The sequence below is a fragment of the Xenopus tropicalis genome, chromosome 5 (assembly GCF_000004195.4).
Source record: "Xenopus tropicalis strain Nigerian chromosome 5, UCB_Xtro_10.0, whole genome shotgun sequence".
Taxonomy (NCBI): Eukaryota; Metazoa; Chordata; class Amphibia; order Anura; family Pipidae; genus Xenopus; species Xenopus tropicalis.
Window position 1 is genome coordinate 22,471,196 of NC_030681.2, and position 24,727 is coordinate 22,495,922.

Consider the following 24,727-nt stretch of genomic DNA (forward strand, 5'->3'; position numbering starts at 1 on the left):
AAACCTTTCCGATTTTTTCGCAACGGCTACGAAAAAGTCGTGACAATTTGCGCAAGTTGTAACGGTTACGAAAAAGTTGTGACAATTTACGAAAAAGTCGTGACAGCGACGAAAAAATTGCAAAATACCGATCATTACGAAAAAAACGCATTCGGACGCTTTCGATCCGTTCGTGGATTAGTAAATCGGCCCCTAACTATGTACTGTGTATATTCTCTTCGGGTACTTCAGAAGTACTCCCATATTGTAAGTATAACTAAGGTATGTATTCTGCAGAGAAATACAAATTCTAAGTCTGCAATTGGTAAAAAAAAAAATTTTATTGAAAATGTCTGGAGCTGAAAATGCATGTTTTCTGTATTTATATATAAAAATGTAGAAAAAAATCCGTCGTCAGATGTCTGTTAAATCCCCTGATAAAATCTTTTGTTCCACGCCTTACTTTCCTATGCTTAAACAGTTCTGAGTAAAGATTGACTAATGTACTCTGCTAATTATGTTTTACATAATCTAACATGGAACTCTTAATGCAGAAACTGCTTTTAATTATTTCATAAAAAGACAGGATAATTAGCCATTTTTGTTCTAAGTGATTATCACAAGAAAGAATACTTGATAGCCTGTTCCTCCTTTGTGCACTCATGCTTGATATTTAAGCCTCACTTTCTACTTTGTAGAATTTCCCCGATCTAGAAACTTTGCCGACAGTGGACTGTGGTATTGAAGTGGTAAACTCCTTGCCCTTTCTTTATAGCGGAAAGAAACTCTACACTAGGGAGAAAAAGAATAGACACATTCCAAATGAGTTGCCAGTGTACTCCGGATGGAATAAAGTTAATCTACCAAAAACAATAGTAGGTCCTTATTCAGCGAACAGTCATTTCTGCTCTGCACTAGTTGGAAATGAATGCAATGCCATTCTCAAGACTGCATCTAGCAGCCCTGTTATAAAGCAAGGCGGGAGTTTTTGTGTTTGCCTAAAGGGAAGTAGAAACCCATTCCAAGAACTAGACTAACCATCTTTAACCTTCATTTAAAAGATTTGGGCAAAGACATGCAAATGGCTCCTTATTGTCCCTTTGGCCAACTATGCATCCAGTAGCCCAATGACCCGTAGGGAAACGTAGGGAAGCAGGGGCATGACGTAGACGTAGGGCAGACATAGCCACTCCCATTTTTATGTGATTGGTTGCTTTGTATTGGGTATAAATATTTGGAACCGTTCCCGCTCCTCATCCATTTTAGGCAGCATAGTAAAACGTCCACCCTCCCTCCCTATAGAGGTGGAGGTAACGAGTGGTGTTGGCGGGGTGATTGAGTTGGGGAAAACAATGGTTGGGTTAGGAAGGGAGTTTAAGAATTGTTTGGGGCATGCCTGGAACCTCAGGGGTAAGTAAAGGGAGCAGGAGGTGAGTTTTGTTGGGTAGGGGGTTCCGGGCTGGAAGGGCAGCTGGCAGTACCAGTTGCGCTGCGCAGTTATTTGGCTTGTTATGGTGTATGTTTATTCAAAGTTGGTTGTTTGTTATACAAACATTTGTTTTGTGTTCATGAGATATTTTGTATATCATTTTGTTCTTTATGATATGTTTTAAATTAAAACTTTGATTGCTGTTAACAAATGTTCTGCGGCCATTTTTATCCCAAGAATTGGTGTCCGTGTGTTTATTGGGATTGGTAAGTAAAAGAGGCAAAAGGGTTAAGGTTGGGAGAAAGGCGGGTCAAGATCCGACGTTGCTCACGTCAAGAACCTGCTGGTTTAGCACAGATATAGCCTAGCACAGATACAGCCTTAATCAGAGTGCTGTATGTTAAAAGATCATAGTGTATTTGGACCACAGAATTTGACAATAAAAATAAACATTGCGATGCTAAATCATAATCTAACCATGAATTTAAAATTAAAAAAGCCTATGGCTAGCTGCAACTAAATTAATTTTGTAATAAAAATTGTATAGCTTATTTGGGGTATTAAAGTTCCATGTAAGTGCAAAGTTAGGCACCCAATGAAAGAGCCACTGGCACCCACCCCTTTCCTTTATCCTCTCTTCACCTACATACCCCCCCTCCCCAGCGCTGCACCCTAGACACGTGCCTCTTTTGCCTATCCCTAGTTTTAGCCCTGTTTTTATGTATCTGGCTTATTAAAGGAACAGTAACACCAAAAAATATATATATTTTAAAGAAATTAAATTATAATGTACTGCTGCCCTGCACTGTTGTGTGTTTGCTTCAGAAACATTACTACAGTTTATATAAACCCTGGTGTGTAGCCACGGGGGCAGCCATTCAAAAGAAGAAAAGGCACAGGTTATATAGCAGCTAACAGATAAACCCTGTAGAATACAATGGTGTCTTATCTGTTATCTGCTATGTAACCTGTGCCTTTTCTCCTTTTTTCCAGCTTGAATGGCTGCCACCATGGCTACACAGCAGCTTATTTATATAAACTATAGTAGGGTTCCTGAAGCAAACAACCCAGTTTTACCATTGCAGGGCAACAGTACATTATATTTCAATTACTTTAGAACACTTTCATTTTTTGGTGTTACTGTTCCTTTAAATGGAATTGGAATCCTTGCCTATGGAAATTTCAACTACCTTGATGTTTACGGTTCATGGTACCTGTAATATTGTTTCTAAATTAGCCTTGGGGGCCCATTTACTTACTCACGAACGGGCCGAATGCGTCCGATTGCGTTTTTTTCGTAATGATCGGTATTTTGCGATTTTTTCGGAAAATTATCGCGACTTTTTCGTTACCAATACGATTTTTGCGGAAAAACGCAAGTTTTTCGTAACCATTCCGAAAGTTGCGATTTTTTCGTAGTGTTAAAACTTGCGCAAAACATCGCGCCTTTTAAGTTTTAACGCTACGAAAAAAGCGCAACTTTTCGCGCAAGTTTTAACGCTACGAAAAAATCGCAACTTTCGGAATGGCTACGAAAAACTTGTGTTTTTTCGCGCAAATCGTATTGGTAACGAAAAAGTCGCGATAATTTCCGAAAAGTCGTAAAGGCGCCGAAAAAATCGCAAAAAATACGAAAAAGTCGCAAAATGTTTGTTTTCCAATCGGAATTTTTCCAATTCGGATTCGAATTCGTGGGTTAGTAAATCAGCCCCTTAGTGTGTGAACAGTTACAATGTCCCATAACATATAAAATGGGTTTCATCTATGTTCATGTGTTAACAATGATCTGATTGCATTATAGTGCATCAATATTGCCTGCCAACTCTTGACTAAGTCGGCAGCTTGTTAGCCAATGTATGAGGCCAAAATGATCATCTCATCTTCATCTGATATCTAGTCAACGCGGCGGTCCTCTCCTAACTAGTCTGCACAGGCTCCTAATGTGATCTAATTTACAGAGTGGCTCAATCTGGGTTGCCAAATAGGGCAAGGATGAACGTGATTGCCTGCATGACAACAGTTAATCCAAGTATAGTTATGGAAAATTATAGGACTTTTATGGGACAGTACAGGGATCACAGATGGGGAAAGCGGCAGAGGTGGCTAGGATTAATATGTACAGAAAGGTATGGAGAAGGTATCCAAAGTCCAACATTCAAAAGCAATGATATAAAGTTCCTACAGGTAAGTGAAGGAAGTTTTTATTCCTCTGATACATTACAAGGTAATCAAATGCAGATTCAATAGGGACTTTCACAATGTATCCATCTAACTGTGACTCTAGAAATATGGATTATATATTTAATGATAATAGGCCACTCCATGACCTACACATTTCTAACTGTACACCTACCTTCAGGGAACAAATTCAATTCTACTGCAGACTCCCTTACGGAGTTCAAAGTCAGCCTTTTTTCATTCAGGCAAAATTAATATTCTGCTCACTTTTTCTAGTAAAAAAGGGCATTTCCTGAGACTAGCCTGAGCCTTTTCTTGCTGTGTATTATGTATATCTGAGTTCAACAATACACATCTTCATTCATGTGTCCCGCTGAAACATTTATGCAGTAAAATCCTTCATCCCTGGATCGTCCTCTCCATCTTTTTCATATCAGCTGCATGCAGGTCTTAAAAGTACAACTCAAAGTAATTTATTCTGAAATGCTATGCAGGTTTGACATGTTATCTGCAGAGAGAAAAATAATTTTATATGCACCGCACAACGGCACAGCTTTTTTTTTGCCAGCCTAGGCTTCTTTTGTTTAGCTGCCTAGATGGGGTTCCATGACCTCAAATCTCATTTGATCTAAGATATATATATTGTGGCACAGGTGCTGAGAAGACATTAAAGGCAAAGTATATTACTCCCAAAATGCTCCGTGGAAAGAGAAAATGTAGACAATAGCAGCGGCTATGTTCACTAAGGAAAAGCCAGTACAGGTGTTGGGATTGGAGCCAAGAAAGGTATGGATTGAAAGCTGAGGAGTAAAGCTAAAAACAATATTTATAGTTTTCCTGTACAAACTTAGCCTCATAATGGCTGAGACAACATCTAAAGCCAAGTTTCCTGTATATTCATAGTGCCAGTGGACTAGTCTATTCTGGTTTGACAGTTTCAGAAGAATGAACTTTAATTTGTTTGTTTGTGTATATTTATCTAGATATGTTTACTTTCATATTTATTTTTCTTTATCTGCAACCTTTAATCTATTTATGGAAATCTGTTACTATTTCTGCCTTTTGCTTTTCATAGTAAGGACATACTTTACTGCCTAACACACAACCTAAATGTTTCCCAAAAATGTTTTGTAACGGAGAGCATACTGCAATTGAAAGATATTGATACTTCCTGTATAACAAGTAGGGATGTAGCGAACCCGCGCAAAAATGTTCGCGAACCCGTTCGCGGACTTTCGGCAAAACTCGCGAATATTCGCGAACTTTGCGAACCCCATAGACTTCAATGGGAAGGCGAACTTTAAAACCTAGAAAAGCCATTTCTGGCCAGAAAACTGATTTTAAAGTTGTTTAAAGGGTGCCACCACCTGGACCGTGGCATGCAGGAGGGGGATCAAGGGCAAAAACTTCTCTGAAAAATACTTGTAAAAAAAACGCCAAAAAAAAGCGCCAAAAAAAAAAACCGCAAAAAAATAATGCAAAAAAAAATAACGCCAAAAAATAACGCCAAAAAAAAAACCGCAAGCTATTCCTATGTATATGCATAGGCGATAAAACGAAGCGAAAAAACGCGGCGGAAAAACCAAGGCGAAAAAACGCGGCGCCAAAAAAAAAACGCGGCGAACCCAAAGTGGCGAACATCGGCAAAAGTCCGCGAATTTGCGCGAACGCGAACACCCGATGTTCGCGCGAATTAGTTCGCCGGCGAACAGTTCGCTACATCTCTAATAACAAGTTAAGGGTAATTCTTAAGATTCTTTAAAAACATAGAGAAGTTTGTTAGATGCCCTAAATTGGATGTTTGGCCCCAAATGAGTCAAATAGGCATTTGGACATAAACATTTATTTATGACTAGATCAGATTTCTATACTATATGTTCTTTATAACTCAATGCACTACCATGATATTTTGTGTACTTATAAGTATGACAATACTATGGTATACTTTTCCTTTTCTTTATTGTATTTAAAGATTCTATACCTGGGCTCTATTGGACAGGAGAAATGGCTCTTCACATTCCATGCTTTTTTTCCCCCTAAATAAATAGATTCCAAAATGTGCTAGATTTCTATTTACTGTAAGATTCAAGCACTTAAGATGGACAAAATGGAGTTTGCAAAGCTTTCATGCTATCAATCCAGATTTCCCAAAATAAATTGCAATGGCTTGGTAGTCAAAATGATCTTGAAATGATTCCCTCCATAGAGCAGGTTCTATGGTTTAATATACAGGTTCATTAACATCAGTACATCTGAAGATGGAATTCTGAACCCTCAATAAGTCTCTTGCTGAAGTTTCTAATTTTTAGGTATTTCATAATGTTTAGGGCTTTTCAGTACAAATTTCCTATTCATCCAAGCCATCTGGTAACATAGAACAAGAAGACATACTCTTTGCAGGTATCCCTAGAGACCAACTATTTTCCCAATATGGTCAATAAAATAATTATTGATAAAGCGTGGTCTAGAGATGTGTTTCTGAAACATTGAGAAGACTTGCTAAAAGTTCTGGTAAGCTCCAAGTATTCTCCTTGCTCCACAGATATTGTATACAATCATATATATATATATATGTATGCATTTGTTTATTTCTGTAATAAAGCATTGTAGTCTAGCTGCTGCTATAATGCTTGCTTTATGCAGGCATCTTAAACAAGTACATAATGTTTTCAAACATAAATAAAATTTTTGACTGAGGAGTAGATATTGGCTATGACACACATGCAAGATCTTGGTGAAAGAAACTGGGAAATTGAGAACCCACATGCACCTGGTATAAAATAGGGCTGTTACTGTGATATTTCATCATTATCTGTATCAGTATCAGACTGGGATGGCAGGGGCCCACCAGAAAACCTTAGACCCTAGGCCCACTCTCCAAACTATTTTTCCTCTTTTCCTCACCCAACATCTTTATTCTCCTAGTCTCTTTTATTTACATGCTTTTGTCCATCTATTTCTCCTCTGTTTTTTCATTCAGAAATAGGAAACGACCATAAAGCAGGCCAAATGGTCAGGAGCAGGAGGGCCCACTGACACCTGGGCCCACAGGGAGTTTTCCTGGTATCCTGGTGGGCCAGTGCGACACTAATCTTTATGCAGAATTATCAAATTTATTGTTTTTGTGGTTATACAGTATATACTGTAAATTACTAGCATCTGACTATGTTTCGTGCATATTATATAAATTTAATAATCTGCAATAAACTAAAAAATGATGCCATACCACAATGTATACAAAATGTACAATATATACACAATATAAAAAAAACCCTTTGGCTCCAGGTCTCTTTGATCTTACCATGCCATGTCCTGATACCAACAAGAAGTAGGCATAACCATGTCTGCCTTACATCAGAAGACTTGGTGAAGAATACTTGTTGAATTAAATAAATGGCAATAACACAGATAAATGAAAATAAGTGATAAGTATTTAAAGTTCAAGTACACTTTAGAGAAAATTTAGGGGCAGATTTATGATTGCTTGAGACTTTCAGCTTGAGCATCAATAAAGGAAAGTCCCTGTGAGCTAAGGAACTCATGCAGGGTTTTGTGGAAAAAAACCCTCATTAGTTGAGGTGTTTTCCCCTTAGATGGTTCTTTTAAATATGAAAAATGATTGCCAGCTTTTAGGTGCTAAACTTTTTCTTAATTAAGGAAGCATGCTCTGGGAAAAATAGAGTATCTCCTTAATTCACTTAGGGTTTCTTTTATCACAAATCTTCCCCATTTTCATTTTCCAGTTTTATGAAATATGTTTTTTTTATCACTTTTGTAATCACATTTATTCCCCACAATCACAGGGTTTTTTTTTTTCCTGCTATACCTTTTTATACCTAGTTTTTAAAAAAAAAAAAAAAAAAAACTTTGAAAAAAAAAAATTCTTACCACCTACAACTTGCTGAGATTTTTTTTAAACTTCATCTGGAAATAAAACATGTGATAGTGGGGAAAAAAAATTGTGTAACTGTGAACATTTTTTAAAAAAAATGTAGTTTAGAAAAGAAAAAGAAAAACAAGATTTTGCCAGGATTTTCACATTTAAAAAAAAACATCTCAATTAGGGGCAAAAAAACTGTGGTAGTGGGAAAAAATGTGGTCATGTGAATTAAAAAAAGAACATAATAAAAAATGAGAAAACAATTTGGAAATGGATACAATTGTCCCTTAGGCTTAGGCACCACAGGCTGACTTGTAGCTGCTTTGACTGTTGAATAGTGATGAACAAATCTGTCCCGTCTCGCTTCACCGAAAAATTAGGGAAACTACAGGAAAATCCACAAAACTTGTCTTTTTTTATGCAGCTGCACCTATTTTGCCAAAACTGCACCCAATTTGACGAACCACGCCCATTTTGATGTGGCCACACCCAATTTTTTGCAGAAGTTTTGTGATACAATTTGCTGCAAATCCATGCCTGGCAAAAAAAATTCGCTCATCACTATTGTTGATTTGTATTTTTTTCGATGGGTCAGCTGCATATACCAATCATTATTCCCTCCTTATGATATCTATCAATTTTACTATCTCAACATCAATTTTAGATACTGTTAACTTAAAAGTACCTTTACATTTATATTATAGGCCTTATGGCCCAGCATTATCTAAAACAGAGTTCAAAAATATCACATGGTTCACTGTTGTTGTTTTTTTCCAGTAAATACGGGATCAGAAGTTTTTTTTACTGGTGCAGTCGACTACATACATGGGACCTGCTTGGGGCCTGGGGTTTTCCAGATAAAGATCTTTCAATAATTTGAACCACCAAATCAATCTTAAACAAAAGGATTGTTTTGCCTCCAATAAGGAGTAATTATATCTTATTTGGGATCAAGTACAGGTACTGTTTTATTATTACAGAGAAAAGGGAATCATTTAACCATTAAATAAACCCAATAGGGCTGTTCTGCCCCCAATAAGGGGTAATTATATCTTAGTTGGGATCAAGTACAGGTACTGTTTTATTATTACAGAGAAAAGGGAATCATTTAACCATTAAATAAACCCAATAGGGCTGTTCTGCCCCCAATAAGGGGTAATTATATCTTAGTTGGGATCAAGTACAGGTACTGTTTTATTATTCCAGAGAAAAGGGAATCATTTAACCATGAAATAAACCCAATAGGGCTGTTCTGCCCCCAATAAGGGGCAATTATATCTTATTTGGGATCAAGTACAAGGCACTGTTTTATTATTTCCGAAAAAAAAGGAAAAAGTTTTTAAAAATATGAATTATTTGTTTAGAATGGGGTCTATGGGAAATGGCCTTCCCATTCAGAACTTTCTGGATAATCGGTTTCCAGATAACGAATTCCATACCTGTATTCTTATTTTCCGACGTTCTTTCAGGTAAAAAGATCAACGTATTTCTGAAGGATCTAGACAGAAGCTACCGCTTGATTAGCATCTTTTATTGTCTGGATCAATTCCATACTCCACCAATAAGGCCATTAGTTGGAAAAAAATCAGCATTAGGGTTTCAGTGATGTGGAAGTGTACATTTTACTCCTATAGGGTTTAAATCTCAGTACGCAGCCAAAAATGTGTCTTGTTAATGCATGACAGCACAACGGTTTTGTTAAAGTCAACTTACCAGAACCCAACGATGCTTCTCAGTCATAAGCACAGTTGATACGTTGGCTTTGTTTTCTTTCATGAACAGCTGGGAAGCCATCATGGAACTATTTACTGATCAGTTCCATTAATGCGTGTGTATATTTTTCCTTCCGTTACCTGATTGTGCCTTAATATGTCAAACTTTACAACCTAGCATGAGTTTTTATTGAACCAAGAAATTTTCAATACAATAGTTTTCCATCTCATTGCCAAACAGTAATGTCACTAATAGAGAGAATACAAATATATCTTTATGAAAGGGGAAATTCGGACTGTAAGATTATTCTTGTTACAAGAAGCATTTGAGTAAAAACATATTCAGATCTCTAACTTATTTAAACAAGTACAAGTATAGGACCCATTATCCAGAATGCTTGGGACCAAGGGTATTTTTTTTTTTAGTCTACTAAAAAAATCAAATTAAGCATTAATTAAACCCAATAGGGTTATTTTGCATTCAATAAGGATTAATTATATCTTAGTTGGGATCAAGTACAGGTACTGTTTTATTATTACAGAGAAAAGGGAATCATTTAACCATTAAATAAACCCAATAGGGCTGTTCTGCCCCCAATAAGGGGTAATTATATCTTAGTTGGGATCAAGTACAGGTACTGTTTTATTATTACAGAGAAAAGGGAATCATTTAACCATTAAATAAACCCAATAGGGCTGTTCTGCCCCAATAAGGGGTAATTATATCTTAGTTGGGATCAAGTACAGGTACTGTTTTATTATTACAGAGAAAAGGGAATCATTTAACCATGAAATAAACCCAATAGGGCTGTTCTGCCCCCAATAAGGGGTAATTATATCTTAGTTGGAATCAAATACGTTGTTCTGTTTTATTATTACAGAAAAAATCTGAATTATTTGATTAAAATGGAGTCTTTGTGAGACAGACTTTCCGTAATTTGGATCTTTCTGGATAATGGGTTTCCGGATAATGGATCCCATTCCTGCAATATAAACACTTATATGGCCACGCTTATTGAGCCTTAAGGTCCCCATACATGGGCCGATAGTAGCAGCCGAATCGGCCCAAGGGACCCATCGGCCCGTGTATGGGCACTCCCGACGGGCCTGCCCGACCAATATCTGGCCTGAAATCAGCCAGTTCTCAATCGGGAAGGTTAGAAAATCTAGTCGGATCGGGGACCGCATCGGCTCGTTGATTCAGTCCCCGGACCAACTTTGCCTATACCCATCGTTATAATTCAATCGTTTGGCCCTGGGGCCAAACAATCAAATTACCCTGGATTCTCCCGATATTGCCCACCTGCAGGCGGATCTGCCCGTGTATGGGGACCTTTACTTACAAAGGCATTGCAATGTGTAAAGTCCAATTTTCACACTTACTTCACCATTTTTTTTAACCCACAGTGTTGTGTATTTTCCCACAATTCCAGCTTAGTACAAGTTGTGTCCACCATAATTAATATGTAATTCATCAATTAGTAGTATTTATTTTAGTAAAGAGCGTTCCCTTTCCATGGCTTGCAATGTTATCATGTTTTGGGCACAGTGTATAACACTGAATTCACTTGGCACAAGTTAGATGAAGAATTTAAAGCAACAAAGAAAAAGAATTACCAGCAGGTAAGGGCTTCCATTAATTTCTGGGTTCATTTGGGTCAGAGCATCTACTTGGCATAATTCATCAGAGAACGTTAAAGGGGTGCATTAGCGTGCAAAGGAGCTTGTATGGGTGCAAGTATCTTTTAACTAATGTGCCCTCAATGTTACATCCAAATTAGCACTTTTGTTCATAAATGAGCCTCAGAGACTTATATAGGTCATTTTTTTTTCTTTGTCTATTGAGGGTCTCCTATTTAAGGCATCATATTTTCCCATTGTTGAATGTAATTAGGATCCTATAACATAAGTATATCAAGTTAGACATCTCTGGAACAGAAGTAGGTCATATGAAAATTCAACACTTCTATTAAACTAGTATTTCCCATGTTCCAGACAAAAGCTAGCATACCTTTCGGCTGGTGTCACTATAAATGTAAAGGTTCACAGCAAAAGTACATTGCCATGACATTTTATAAACCTGTCGGTAATTTTATTTTACAGCGATTCTCTGCTGTATATAACCTGACACTTAACCAATATCAGCTTTTGACAACTTTTATTAAAGAAATGTCACTGCCATCATCCTGGAATATTTTAATCACCATATATGTTTTGAAAAGCTTAACCTGTGATAAAGTTGGAGAGCCCCGAAGACTTTATATTTTCAAAGAATATTTTTATGGAACTTGTTTTTACTGCTAAGAAAGGCTGCCAGGCATGTTAATCTATGGGGCATAGTGGGGCACTAAACCGCAAGATTCTCAGGTCAGACTTTTTGTTGCTAAAAAAAACCCGCAACTTTATTAGATTTATTATGTAACAAAACTGTGGCAATTGAGAACTGAATTCAAAAATACTCCAGCTAAATCCTGTTGAGATAATATTGAAGTCAATGGCAGATGTCCCTTTTCAAATTGTAAGATCTTTCTTTGCTTCATGGTTTAAGAGGTTTTTGGATTCATTTTTTTCATGGTTTCAAACAAATATAAATCCAAAAGATACAAATGTTAGTAACTACCCCACTTAGGGGCACATTTACTAATCCACGAATGTCCGAAAAGCGCCCGAATGCGTTTTTTTTCGTAATGATCGGTATTTTGCGACTTTTTCGAGCGCTCAATACGAAAAAGTCGCGACAATTTGCGAAAGTCGTAATGGCTATGAAAAAGTCGCGACAATTCACGAAATTTGTAATGGCTATGAAAAAGTCGCAACAATTTGCGCACGTCGTAAAGGCTACGAAAAAGTCGCAAAAAATACAAAAAAGTAGCAAAATGTTCGTTTTCCAATCCGAATTTTTCCCGTTCGTTTTCCAATCCGAATTTTTCCCATTCGGATTCGTGGATTAGTAAATCAGCCCCTTAGGGTTCATTTATGTCCTCAAGTGCAATCACAGCCCCACACTTTTCCCGATAATGAGTTGTGGGTTACACCCCTTTTCTCAATTTAAGTTGCATCAAAATGCACTTTTAGTACTCAAGTTGCACTCAGCACCCCCCAGTCCTGCTTTCCATTGTGCCTATTGCCACAAGGTAACCCTGGAGATACTCCACTTGGATTTTAACCCATTGATGCCTTTAATCTCCCCATATTTCAGTGAGTGCAGTATTCATACTAGTGATATTGACCTGTGTCATATAGGAATCTTGTTGGTATATCCCAAAACTAATGCTGTGTCTTTCCATCCCCTTCCTGCAGCACAGTCTAATGTGGTTGGTTCCACTCTAGCTGTATTTTGCATTTGTCACAATGGGCTGGTCCATTGCAAGTAAATTCACTAATTCAGGGACCAGGTGGCTCTTCTAGCCCAGAGTATAAGGGGACCAAAGTGCATATATGGTAATTAGAAGTGGCTCTTCGATATGGTATTCCACGTAGATCAAAATATATGGAGTAAAACTGGGCTTTCTTCTCAAAATTCCTTTTGTTTCGGGAAGGGTATCTCCTAAACTCAAATATCTCTCTTGTGGATCCACCTCCTGGACTCTGCATGTACAATCCTGCACTAATAAGCACCAATAAGGGCTAAACTAGTCTCTAGTTAGGCAGCTATTAAACATACTGTTCTGGCTCTGTTTTAAAACTCAGTGGATGAGCTTTAGCCTCCAGTCTAGAGTATTCTATAGAACTTTTAGGAATAATACTGGGCCCAAATATTTACTGCTTTGCATATGACTCAGGGGGTATCTCTTCAATCAAAATCAACATTTTTTTTCTGGGTCCACCTCCCTGACTTTATTAATGAAGACTGCAAAAATCCAATATGGCACCCAATGGGTAAGGTACAGCTTCTAGGGAATCCCGTGTAAACAGAAATATTAGGAGCAATTCTGGGCTTCCTTCTCAGATTTCCTTCTGACATAAATCAATGCCTTAAATGATAAACAAATATCCATTGTTAAGTTTCTATAACTAATTATTACTGAAAGTCTGAGATTTCAGATGCTATTGCATTGTTTTTTCAATTCTCTGGTCTAATTTTAACTGTCTAATGTTCTTCATCAGGACAAGGATTGTTTGTATTAATAAACTGTATGTTGTGCATTTTAGCAGTATTCAAAATGGTTGCCTAAGGACAAACTCATTACTGTAAAACAGTTATTGTCTCATTTGGGATAACTGGACGGAAGCATAATGAGATTCAATCGAATGTTTTGTGTTTAAAAATGAGGTTCAATTAAAATGCAATGTTTACCTGTTACTTGCCAGAACCACTGCCAAAATGCAATAATCGAGAAATTATATATTATTATGTTAAACATGTATTTAATATTTTATTGGGGAACATTAGAACAAAATATGCTGCTGATCAGCTGGCAAATTCTAGCACATATAATTTTCATCAAGGAAAGATGAATTTGAAGATAAAATATTTAACAGAAGCAGCTGCTTAAATCTTTCCAAAGTGTAAATAAAGTAATTCAGTTTCCCCACAAAAAGATCTAGAATACTATGTCCCATTCTAACATGGTAACACGGATTGTGCCAACTTCAACATGCAGTGCTGTCAACTGCGGGGTATTGTCTGAGTTTTATGTTTGAGGTTCAGATTATACAATACATACAGATAGTGATGAGAGAATCTATCCCACTTCGCCGCAAAATTCGCCAAACGACAAGAAAATTTGCAAAATGGTGAAAAATCTGCGAAATGCGTTTGTTGCGCAACTTTTTCGTTGCCCGTGTCTTTTTTTTTTTGTCGCCCACGTCTTTTTTTGATGTGAGCGCACCTATTTTGATGCGACTGTACCCAATTTGACGCCTGCAACTTTTTTTTGACATGTGCAGATTTTTCCGCAGCAAATTTGGATGCAACGATGTCAATTTTGACGTGACTGTGCCCATTTTGACATGACTATGCCCTATTTGACTCAACAGTGATTTATTTTGACGCATGGCAAATTTTTCTACGACGAATTTTCATGGAATTTTCGCAAAACAATTCACCATGGCGAAATTAGGAAATTCGGTGAAAATCCATGCCTGGTGAAAAAATTTGCTCATCACTATATACACATAAAGATAATGACCAATTCTAAGAAAATGTCTCACTGGATGTATAGAAATGCTGAATGAGTAACTTGCAGGTATAAGTTTTCCTTTTTTCGGTAAAGATAATGCTCCTTTCAAAACAAAAGCGGTGGTTGCGGAAAAGAGGCCCTTATATAAATTGGGTGGTCTCACTTAAGTATTTAGATGACTCTGAATGTTACATTGACTGGTGGCTCTACTGTATACTGAAGAATTAGTTACTATACTGTTTATTTGTTTATAGTCAGGAAAGGAGATCTGGCAGAAGAGCACATTTTACCTTATAAGCATTCAATATAAATTTTAACTAGTGTTCCTTTAGATACTGATCAAGCAAGGTGGCATTGGTCTGGGTATATGGTCTTTTTAGTTTAAAAGATGGATGTTCATTTCAGTCCAATTAGGCCCATCACTCATTTGCTAGCCAAATAAAGGGCTCTAAATATATAAATGGTTTAACTTTGAACATACTATAACGCAGCTTAATCCACTTATTAGGAAATATAAGGGGTCATCTATTATCACAACCCCTAGGGGCACATTTACTAATCCACGAACGTCCGAAAAGCGTCCGAATGCATTTTTTTTCGCAATGATCGGTATTTTGTGACTTTTTCGCGAATTGTCGCGAATTTTTTGAGCTCAATACGAAAAAGTTGCGACAATTCGCGAAAGTCGTAATGGCTATGAAAAAGTCGCGAAAATTCACGAAATTTGTAATTGCTATGAAAAAGTCGCGACAATTTGCGCAAGTCGTAAACGCTACGAAAAAGTCACAACGGTGACGAGAAAGTCGCAAAATGTTAGTTTCCAATCCGATTTTTTCCCGTTCGGGATTCGGTTTCATGGATTAGTAAATCAGCCCCCTAGTGTGGTCACGTCTAAATGGGTGCAAATATTTTCTTCATCAATGCTATTTATTAGTGGGACTTGCATACACGCTCCTTTATCTTCCATATAGCGCAACAAGCAACTATGCTTCTGTCCTGCCCATTCTGCTGAATTGTGTGCAAGTGCCCATATTGATTACTGCCACCCTAAATATGGCAGTAATTCCAGGGTTTCCCCAGTGGGTTGTGTTAATAGGCACAGCAGACTTGCAGCAACATCATCCCACACAAACATCATTTTGAAACCAAGAACTGTATGTTCCCTAATTAAAAATGGCGGGCACAACTTGCATAGGAATTGCTTCTAAGCCAGGGCGCTCTTTGTGATGCCTTGAGTGAAATTGCAGAGAGGAATTATGGGAAAATCATTGAATTATGGGTAAAAGACATTCCAAGCTGCATCCTAAATTGCACTTCGCGGTCTGCACTTGCCATTTCAAATGAGCCGCATAGTATTCCAAGAAGGTTAGGGCTACTATATTTAAAAGATATGTTATAAGGCTAACAGTAATGACAAATGTGTAAACCTCATTATATACAATTCAGGTCCTAATCACACTTAAGAGAACCTCTATGTACTCGCAGTTATCCTTAACGATACTCTATTTATTACTGCAAATGTAACTTGGCCTTTCCATCCCTAAGTATTAAATATAAAATAATTTTGGCGTAGGATTCATACAGGAAAACGATATTATCCAAAGAGCTTCAATTACAGAGACAACCACCTCTAAGAGAGTATTTTTGCATTTCTTTAATTAGGTTTTGTTCCCAGGCTGTCATTTCTGATATTTCTCTTGATATTGCTTTGTTACCCTTTTAACCTAGTGTTAATTACATTTTTTTAAAATAATATCATTCTGAAAATTGGGTTTGTCATAAGGATGAATCCTTGGATTTCTGCCTTCACAGATCTCGACGGTTCTATTATCATTTCTTTCCTCTATACTACAAGATTATTTAGCATTGCATAATAGAGATATTCCATCATATCATGAATTTCCACTGAAATGCCCACTAACCTTTAGCAGTGCACACAATATTTATAATCTGTATATCTACATTTTCTACACAGATGGGGCACAGTTTATTTTCTTATCAGCCTCACAATCCCCACACAGCATACGTTTATTGTTCTGTAAGGGGCATGTTTTTATTGTGTGTAAGTCAACATCACCAGTGATGTTGCCCATAGCAACCAAACAAAATGTTGCTTTTTTTTTTTTTAGGTGACCGTTCAAATCTAATTGCTGATTGGTTGCTATGGGCAACATTACCATTGATGTTGGCTTACACACTATAATAAATATGTCCCTAAGCGTATGAGTACAGTAATTTAAACATAATTAGTTCCATCTCTATGAAGGGTGATGCTCCACTCCACTGATGCTGATCATAGGTCCTTGTTAGCCTGTCCCTGTTTGAATTGTTGCTAATAGATTAGCTTATTAGCTTAGCTTATTGTGTTACTTTTGGCCTGTGCCTTAACTTGGACCTTGATTGTCCATTTCCAGTACCAGTAGTGGCTGTCTTGCCTGACCAGCCTACAACGAGTGCCAGCCTTGCCTGAATTGCCTGTTACCAACCTTACCTGTCCTGTTTGCTCCAAATAAAGCCCAGGCTGTATGTAACAATCTTGCCATGCCATTGGCCCTGATAGTAAGATCAGGCTCACCTACAAGTCTCCAGCAAATACTTGAGTCCTAGAATTGGTTTCATGTATATTTGTCAATATTTACATACATAACAATATTTTGTTTACTCTGAGCTATTGTGTATAAATTTGGTATTTTCTTTCTTTTTCATACAATGGCTGTGAAAGGGATGTACAATCAGTCCTAAAACCATGCATTTTCTAATCTACTAAGTTAACCAATAAAAGGTATTTCTACATTTACAAGTTGGGGAATCCAAAAGGTTGATGTTTTCAACTGCTTTGAATAATTGAACACAATTTTCTGTGGGTGTCAAATATCAATGTAGCTCAGCAGCAGCTCTGAGCACTAACACCCATCTAAATCCTTACTCCCTGATGCTTCTTCCATGAAATAGTATGGATTTGTTTAACAATAAAAAGGTAAATAGGAAGAGGACTGGTATGTTTTGTGGTGGTATGGATAGGTACCCCTCACGAAAAGTTGCAGATTAACAGTTTACTTTTTCTCTTTTTATGGCGAGTTTATAATTCCATGATTCTATAAAGAGAAGGGAAGCTAAAGTCTGTTGCTTAGTGTGTACATATTAATCAATGGCATTATCCAGTACTGTATCATCAAGACATAAGCAATCAGACCCTATTTCTCACCTTGGAATTAATCATGCCTACAAAGCAGATTGGCAACTTAGAATAGCTACATTTAGAGGGGTTGTACACCTTTTAATTAACCTTTAGTATAATATAGAACAGGGGTCCCCAACCTTTCTTAGTCGTGACCCCCAGTCAAATGTAAAAAGACTTGGAGAGCAACAAAAGCACCATGGAGGTTCCAAATAAGGGCTGTGATTGGCTATTAGGCAGCCTCTATGCACACTATCAGCTTACAGGGGCTTTATTTGGTAGGAAATCTTGTTTTTATTCAACCAAAACTTGCCCCCAAGTCAGGAATTCAAAAATAACTCCCTGGTTTGGGGGCACTGAGAGCAACATCCAAGGGGTTGGTGAGCAACATGTTGCCCCTGAGCCACTGGTTGGGGATCACTGATGTAGAGAGTGCTATTCTGAGACAATTTACAATTGGTCTTCATCAGTACAGTGTCCAAATTATTTTATCAACCAGGGAGTGGTTTGAATGAAATGCTGGAATATGAATAGGAGAGGTGCTGTAGAGAAAAATAAATAATAAAAACAAACATTTATTGGCTGCTAAGGTCAGTGACCCCCATTTGAAAGCTGGAAAGAGAAAGGCAAATAATCTTTAGATTAAAATGAAGACCCTTCGAATAGCTGCTGAGAATTTGCCATTCTATAACATGCTAGAAGTTAACTTGAAGGTGAACTACCCCTTTAATGGACTCATTGCTAGGCTTCTGTAAATGTTACTTGTGATGTCCAGAGTGTGTTCAAAGTTGTCTTCAAGTTGTATTTAGTGCATTCATATAACTACATTATGTTGTGTTCACTTGCACTGTACCCTGTTTTTAGGTTTATATCTGAGAGCGAATGATGCTATTACATGCCGCTCACTGTAACACAACATCTAAACATGTAACAAGTGTAAAACTGTCAAATAAAACCACAGTCCATTTCCCCTTTCAAAGGATATCTGCTTTGGAACACTTTTTAAACAAATATATTTCACATATATAAAGCATCAACAAAGATAGAATAGCTTAAAAAGAACAAAAGGTTTAAATAAAACAAGGTCCCCTTTTACAAATGTAACTCATCATATAAGAAGTTTTTGACAATTGTTCAATGTACATGATAATTTCCCTTGTGTTAACCTGACGCAGATGAGTCCCTTTTGCTGTTTATGCTTCACAGACAACAAGAAGTCATTGATCTGAGAGACCAGAGGCTTGTTGACTCATGCACTCAGTCAGGGGTAAACAGCATGAGTTACTTGGTTCCTTGAAGATGCACTAAGGGGCAGAACTATGATTGCGCAAGACTTTCGGCTTGAATAATAATCAAGGAAACCCACCGTGAGTTAAGGGAAAACAAACCTCATTAGTTGAATTATTTTTCCCCAAAATGAGTTTTCTTAAATAATAAAAAATGTTTGTTGGGTTTTACCCCTGAAACCCCATATGAGACCCTTAACTCATGTCGGATTTCCTTTATGATTGGTCAAGCCGAAAAGCAATCGTAAATCTGCCTCTTAATATCTAAAAACAATCATAAAATAATCTATTATTTCTTTGCATTTAGTATACATTGGTAATTGTTTTTATCCCATTTCATTTTGAAATGATCACAGTTGTCATAAACACATAATAAATATCATATTAGAGCAAGGCAAAGGAAAAAAATAAATGTTGAATAGTCACTTACTGGAATTACAGTTAATCCTGATACAGTCTAGATAGGGAAGAATAGATGAGAAATGAAAATTTATCCTTCAAGGTATTAGCTGCAGACATCCAATAAACTTACAGTCCACCCTTCCGGGGACAGACACATGCACCGTGGCCATTATCTCTCCATTAAATCACAGCTACTATGAACAAATCAGTAAATTCCAATATAACAGTTAATATGGCCATTTCAAACAGTACTACATGGAAACAAATCCAAGGGGAAAATAATGTCTATCTAAGATGCAAGATCAAGATAGGAGGCAACATTTTCCCCATTTGTGCAAGAACAGAAAAGTATTGAAAAGGAACGTTTGCTCCGTCACAATGGGGTGTAGAGCACACCAATCTAGGATCTGGCATCTTTGAAAGAGACGATCAACCTCAAAGGCTTAAGTATAGTCAACTGCAAATGTTTTGGTCAAGTTAATTCAAATTGAGGGGGATCTACATCTATGTCATAATATTGTCATAATATTGTCATAATACTGTCCCTAGTTCTGTAGACCAACATATTGATAACAATGCTGCTTGCTAGTATTGTATCAGTTACCGTACTGTTATCTTACATATGGAGACTATTGTATATATTTTGTCTTAATAAAATTCAACGTTGGGGGGAGGGTGGTTGGGGGTTATAATACTGTTTAGTTGGTTTGTTATAGCAATCTGTGTTTAAAGCTTCTAACTTCAGTTGCAGGAACACACAACATGGAGCCAGATTTACACAAACCAGGATTTCCACTGGAGGATTAATTTGCATTTTAATTGTGTATCTTTTTAAGAGAGCAATATTGCTTTACAAATACAACTAGCTTCAATAAAAGTGTATCAAATGAGTATTTTAGTGCCACATTGTTTGCTGCAATTCTCTCTCTCTCTTTCTCTCTCTCTCTCTCTCTCTCTCTCTCTCTCTCTCTCTCTCTCTCTCTCGCTCTCTCTATCTAACACTCTCTCCATATTTGTATATATACACAATACAAATATAAAGTATTGGGAGGCTGAGAAAGCCTTGAGTTGTTGATTTGTATTAGTGTAACTCTGACTAAAGTAAGGCATTAGCATGACTTTTGAAGCCTTAAGAAAAAAAATGTTGAATGACTTTTTTAAACTTTTCCCTTTTCATGCCGATGAGGGGTAGGTTCTAAAACCTAGATTTTGTTTCCATATAGCAGAGTCTGTCATGTGTCGTCAACCGCATCAGAAAAGTGGTGGCAGACAGTCTGGGACCAAAACATGCACAACATCTCTTTCCACAGAATGTGCGAAGATATCGGGTCTATAACAGCTTCCTTTTGAAACAGAATTTCCTACGTGGAGTCACTAGAGGGAGGCAGAGTAGTATTTCTCAGGAGTTTTCCCTCTTGCGCAGTAGAATGAATTAATCAATGTTCTGAAATTTACTAGTATTTTGGTGCTCTAAATCATTCATTTCATGATTTATTTCAATGCCAATATATTACTATACATTCTCTTTTGTACACTGTTAGTACCACTGAGGATGTGGTCATTTAAAAGTGGGGTGTCTTCTCATAGAATAGTTACTGACGTATGTTAAGACAATTTGCTAAGGGTCCTTAAGACTAACTATTGACACTTTGACTTCCAGCTTCATGCTAACAAGTACCCCCAGGATCTTGTCGTGTTTGTCTCTCTGCTACTGGGGCATTCTTTCTGTGAAAGAGTTTGTGGGAATTGTATTCACCAGACTGTTTGCTAAGGGCCGCAGACCTTGGGCATTGAAGGTTTATGTTCATATCGGACACACCAAAGAATTGCAACCACAAAACAAAACAAAAAAATGCAAAAAAGATTTTAGTATATTTAAAAATGATTAAAAAGGAGAAGTTTGGGTAATACATGAACGTAATAATGATATTTTAGAAGCGAGACCCAATATTTGTTTAAAAATGGAAACTCCTCAGCTTCACCTGGAAATCCTAACATGTTGCATCATTCCAAGGCTTATGGGAAGGGTGCTGGGAATTGTAGCCCACGGCCACTTGAAAGATGCAATATTCCCGTCCCTAGGATAGACCCACCTTGTGATATGAGCTGATGACTTTAAAAATTGTATATTGCATGACAAAAGCAAAAAATTCCTCAGGTGGGTAGTTGGCCAATGAAAGCTGTTAGCAAGAATCTTATAGCGGGCAACATATTAACAGGACAGACAATCTTAAATATATCCAAGTAATGCCATGTAATTTACCTACCATATGTTTTTTTTTCTAGAGGAATAGACAAATGTTGATCATCTCAGCTTCTCTTTTTAATCATATTGTGAGTGATACATTGGCCAAGCAGAGACAAAGAATAAAAGCAGCAAAACATAAGGACTAGACGTGAGAGAAGTCAGGCAAAAAGAAAAACATGGGCTTGTGGAATGAAATCATTTAGCCTACTCCAATGAATGTTACCTAGATTAACAGTTAGTTTCACACGTCCTGCATCCAGCTCCAGGCGCAAAGTATCAGCAGATTCTCTTGAAGTGGTGGCCATCAATATGCCATAAGCTCGCTGAGAACGGAATCGCAAGGAGACATCTTCAGCCTCAGTGTGCATAACCACAGGTAGCTGGATCTTCATGAACATGCTCCCATCATAGCTTAAAATTGTTGCCTCTGTAGGGAAGAAACAAATATTGGTCATTTATTAGATGTAAAATAAGGGGGTGATTTATCAATGCTCAAATTCAAAAATGTTTCTATGATTCAAATATTTTTGCAATAAGACAATGGTTGAAAAACTCAAATGTTCGATATTTATAAAGTGCAAAAAAATCCATAAACTCGGAAGTAAAATTTCAGTATCTAAAAGCTTGTGAGTTTATTTAGAAGTCACTGGGTGTTGCCCTAAGCAAAATTCAAGCTATTTTTTTTTAAATTTGAGATTTTTGAGTTATATTTCGAGCTTGTAAACCCATAAATTTGAGATATTCAAGTTTTTTTTCCATGATATGAGTCAATCGAGTTTTTTATATTTGGATTTTTTTTATAAATAAGCAAACATTCAAGTTTGTTTACATTGTGAGTTTATTCAAAGCATCTACAAAACTCTACAATTCACAAACTTAAAAATTGATAAGTAAGTTCTTAAGTCTATATTAATAAACAGCAATATTCTCGTTATTTTTTTAGAATTCTTAAAAGTTCTCATTTCTTTTGAAATGGCTGTTTTTTCTCACCTAGACATCTCAGGAGCTCAGAAGTAATGAGACCCATTCAAATCAATGGGAAATGCTAGCATTTCTTGCATAAAATACTTCAGAATCGTTGAGTTTAATTGGGTCGATCAATATATCTACAAGGATTAAAATGCTTGGAATCCTACAGTAAACCCAACAGGATTTCCTATTCAATATTTGATAATAAAGGGATGGAAGATTTAGGCTATGAGGTTAGACTGTCTAGGTTGGAGTTGTTTTCTCTGGAAAAGAGGCGCTTGTGAGGGGACATGATTACTCTGTACAAGTACATTAGAGGGGATTATAGGCAGATAGGGGGGGGGTCTTTTTTCCCATAAAAATAATCAACTCACCAGAGGCCCCCCCCCTTTAGATTAGAGGAACGGAGCTTCCATTTGAAACAGCGTAGGTGGTTTTTCACGGTGAGGGCAGTGGGGTTGGGGAATGCCCTTCCTAGTGATGTGGTAATGGCAGATTCTGTTAATGCCTATAAGAGGGGCCTGGATGAGTTCTTGAACAAGCATAGTATCCAAGGCTATTGTGATACTAATATCTACAGTCAGTATTAATGTTTGTATATATAGTTTATGTATGTGAGTGTATAGATTGGTAAGTATAGGTTGTGTGCTGGGTTTACTTGGAGGGGTTGAACTTGATGGACTCTGGTCTTTTTTCAACCCTATGTAACTATGTAACTATGTAATATCAAATGAAGTCACTGGTATAAGTCCATTTACAATAAGACAAAATACCATAACCCTATTACAATTATAACAAAAAAATAAATAAATAAATAATTACCATGCATATTCATACTAGACTAATGAGGTTGAAGACAGAACACTTTCAAGCATGAAGGTCCTTGAGCCAATGGCTTCCTTTCTCTTGACATTTCTACTTGACACTTAATTGTTGCATTTCTTATCTCTAACGCAGCTTATTGACAAAGCACTTAAATTCTCTATTTCTGCTGAATATGGTTTTAATTCCATATCAGCAATGAAAGCAGAACGTAAAGCTCCAGCAATATTTCACAAGAACGATGGGCATGAAGACAGAGCACGCAGCATAAATATAGAAGCTGTCAGTGTCCAAAACTGATAAGAGAAGATAGATTGCAAAGTGTAAAATCCAAGCCAAAACCAGGGCAAGGAAGAGAGAAGGATGAAAGTAGCACTTTTAATATATATTTCCTAGAATGGCCAGATAATTCCAGGCAATCCAACCCCTCCAAAACACCTTAAAAGCCTCCTGCTAGTCAGACGTGCCTGACAGAGACAATGAGCAGTAAAACATGCAAACAGAATGAGCCACAAATGGAACTACAGATTGGAATATTTTATGTGAAGCCATTATATAATCAAGTTATTTTGACAAATGTTTCACACAGTCTCCAAAGCCTTTCTCGAGACATTAATTTACTAATAATGCGAGCCTCCATTTATTCCTACATGAACAACTGTACATTATCAATTAAATGAAAAATATATTTCTTACTTCTAATGGCTGTATTTATAAAGGTGTACAAAATGAATTATGTCATACACAAGGCAGTGCATACAAACGGTGTTAGATAAAGGCATATTTATAAAGCACAGCTTCTTGCATTACTTGGGAATTATCATCATTCAAAATCCATTAGAAAGACCAAATCTTACTATCTACAAAGAGGTGTGTTTATTGATTGAAATGCTTTTACGTATGTCTAACACTATTGTATACAATACATCCTGGTCCTGGTGCAACCCATTCAAATCAGTGGGCCATTCATTTTCCATTTGTTAATGTGTGTATGGAATGTTTTTCCCTGCAAACAGTGTTGGACATTAAAGTGGGGGCTGGCAATAAGGAAATAATGAACCTACTGTGTAATGGGAAGAGTACATAAACCAGGAATAATTAAACTGTAAACCTTTTAGGTTGTTGCTAGTGATGAGCGAATCTGTTTCTGAAAAGATTCGCGAAACAACGAAAAACGAAACGGAGAAAATGTTGCGTGTCAAAAATAAAATCTTGCGCAGAAAATTCTGCAACAAATTTTGACGCCCGTTTTGCAAAAAAGAAATCCGGCAATGACAAAATGCGTGTTGTTGTTTTGAACTACAATACCCAGCATCCCATTGGTAATTGCTGGGATCATAAGATTTAGGGGCCCATTTACTAAAATCCGAATTTTGGGGGCTTAAAACATGATATGGCAAAACCTATGATAATTTCTGATGGTCTAAAATGTCACAAAAATGCTTTAATGTCTGTACGAAAATATCGTAATTGCGTTCCGAAAGACACAATATTTTCGTACCAAAAAGTTTGTTAAACCAC

At 37.0% G+C, this 24,727-nt stretch overlaps 1 protein-coding gene across 21 annotated transcripts in view; it reads right to left on the bottom strand.

The window, feature by feature from the left end:
• The window catches only part of nrxn1 (neurexin 1), a 919,306-nt gene that overhangs the window by 480,832 nt on the left and 413,747 nt on the right, over window positions 1-24,727 (bottom strand). For 13 of the 21 annotated variants that reach the window (XM_031902190.1, XM_031902199.1, XM_031902189.1 and 10 more), the window contains 2 exons: window positions 21,639-21,842; window positions 19,196-19,222 (listed from right to left, as the gene is read on the bottom strand). In XM_031902190.1, the coding sequence (XP_031758050.1) occupies window positions 19,196-19,222; window positions 21,639-21,842 (231 nt within the window). The remainder of the gene's footprint in view (window positions 1-19,195; window positions 19,223-21,638; window positions 21,843-24,727) is intronic. The other 8 variants (XM_031902195.1, XM_031902194.1, XM_031902198.1 and 5 more) reach the window with 1 other exon arrangement.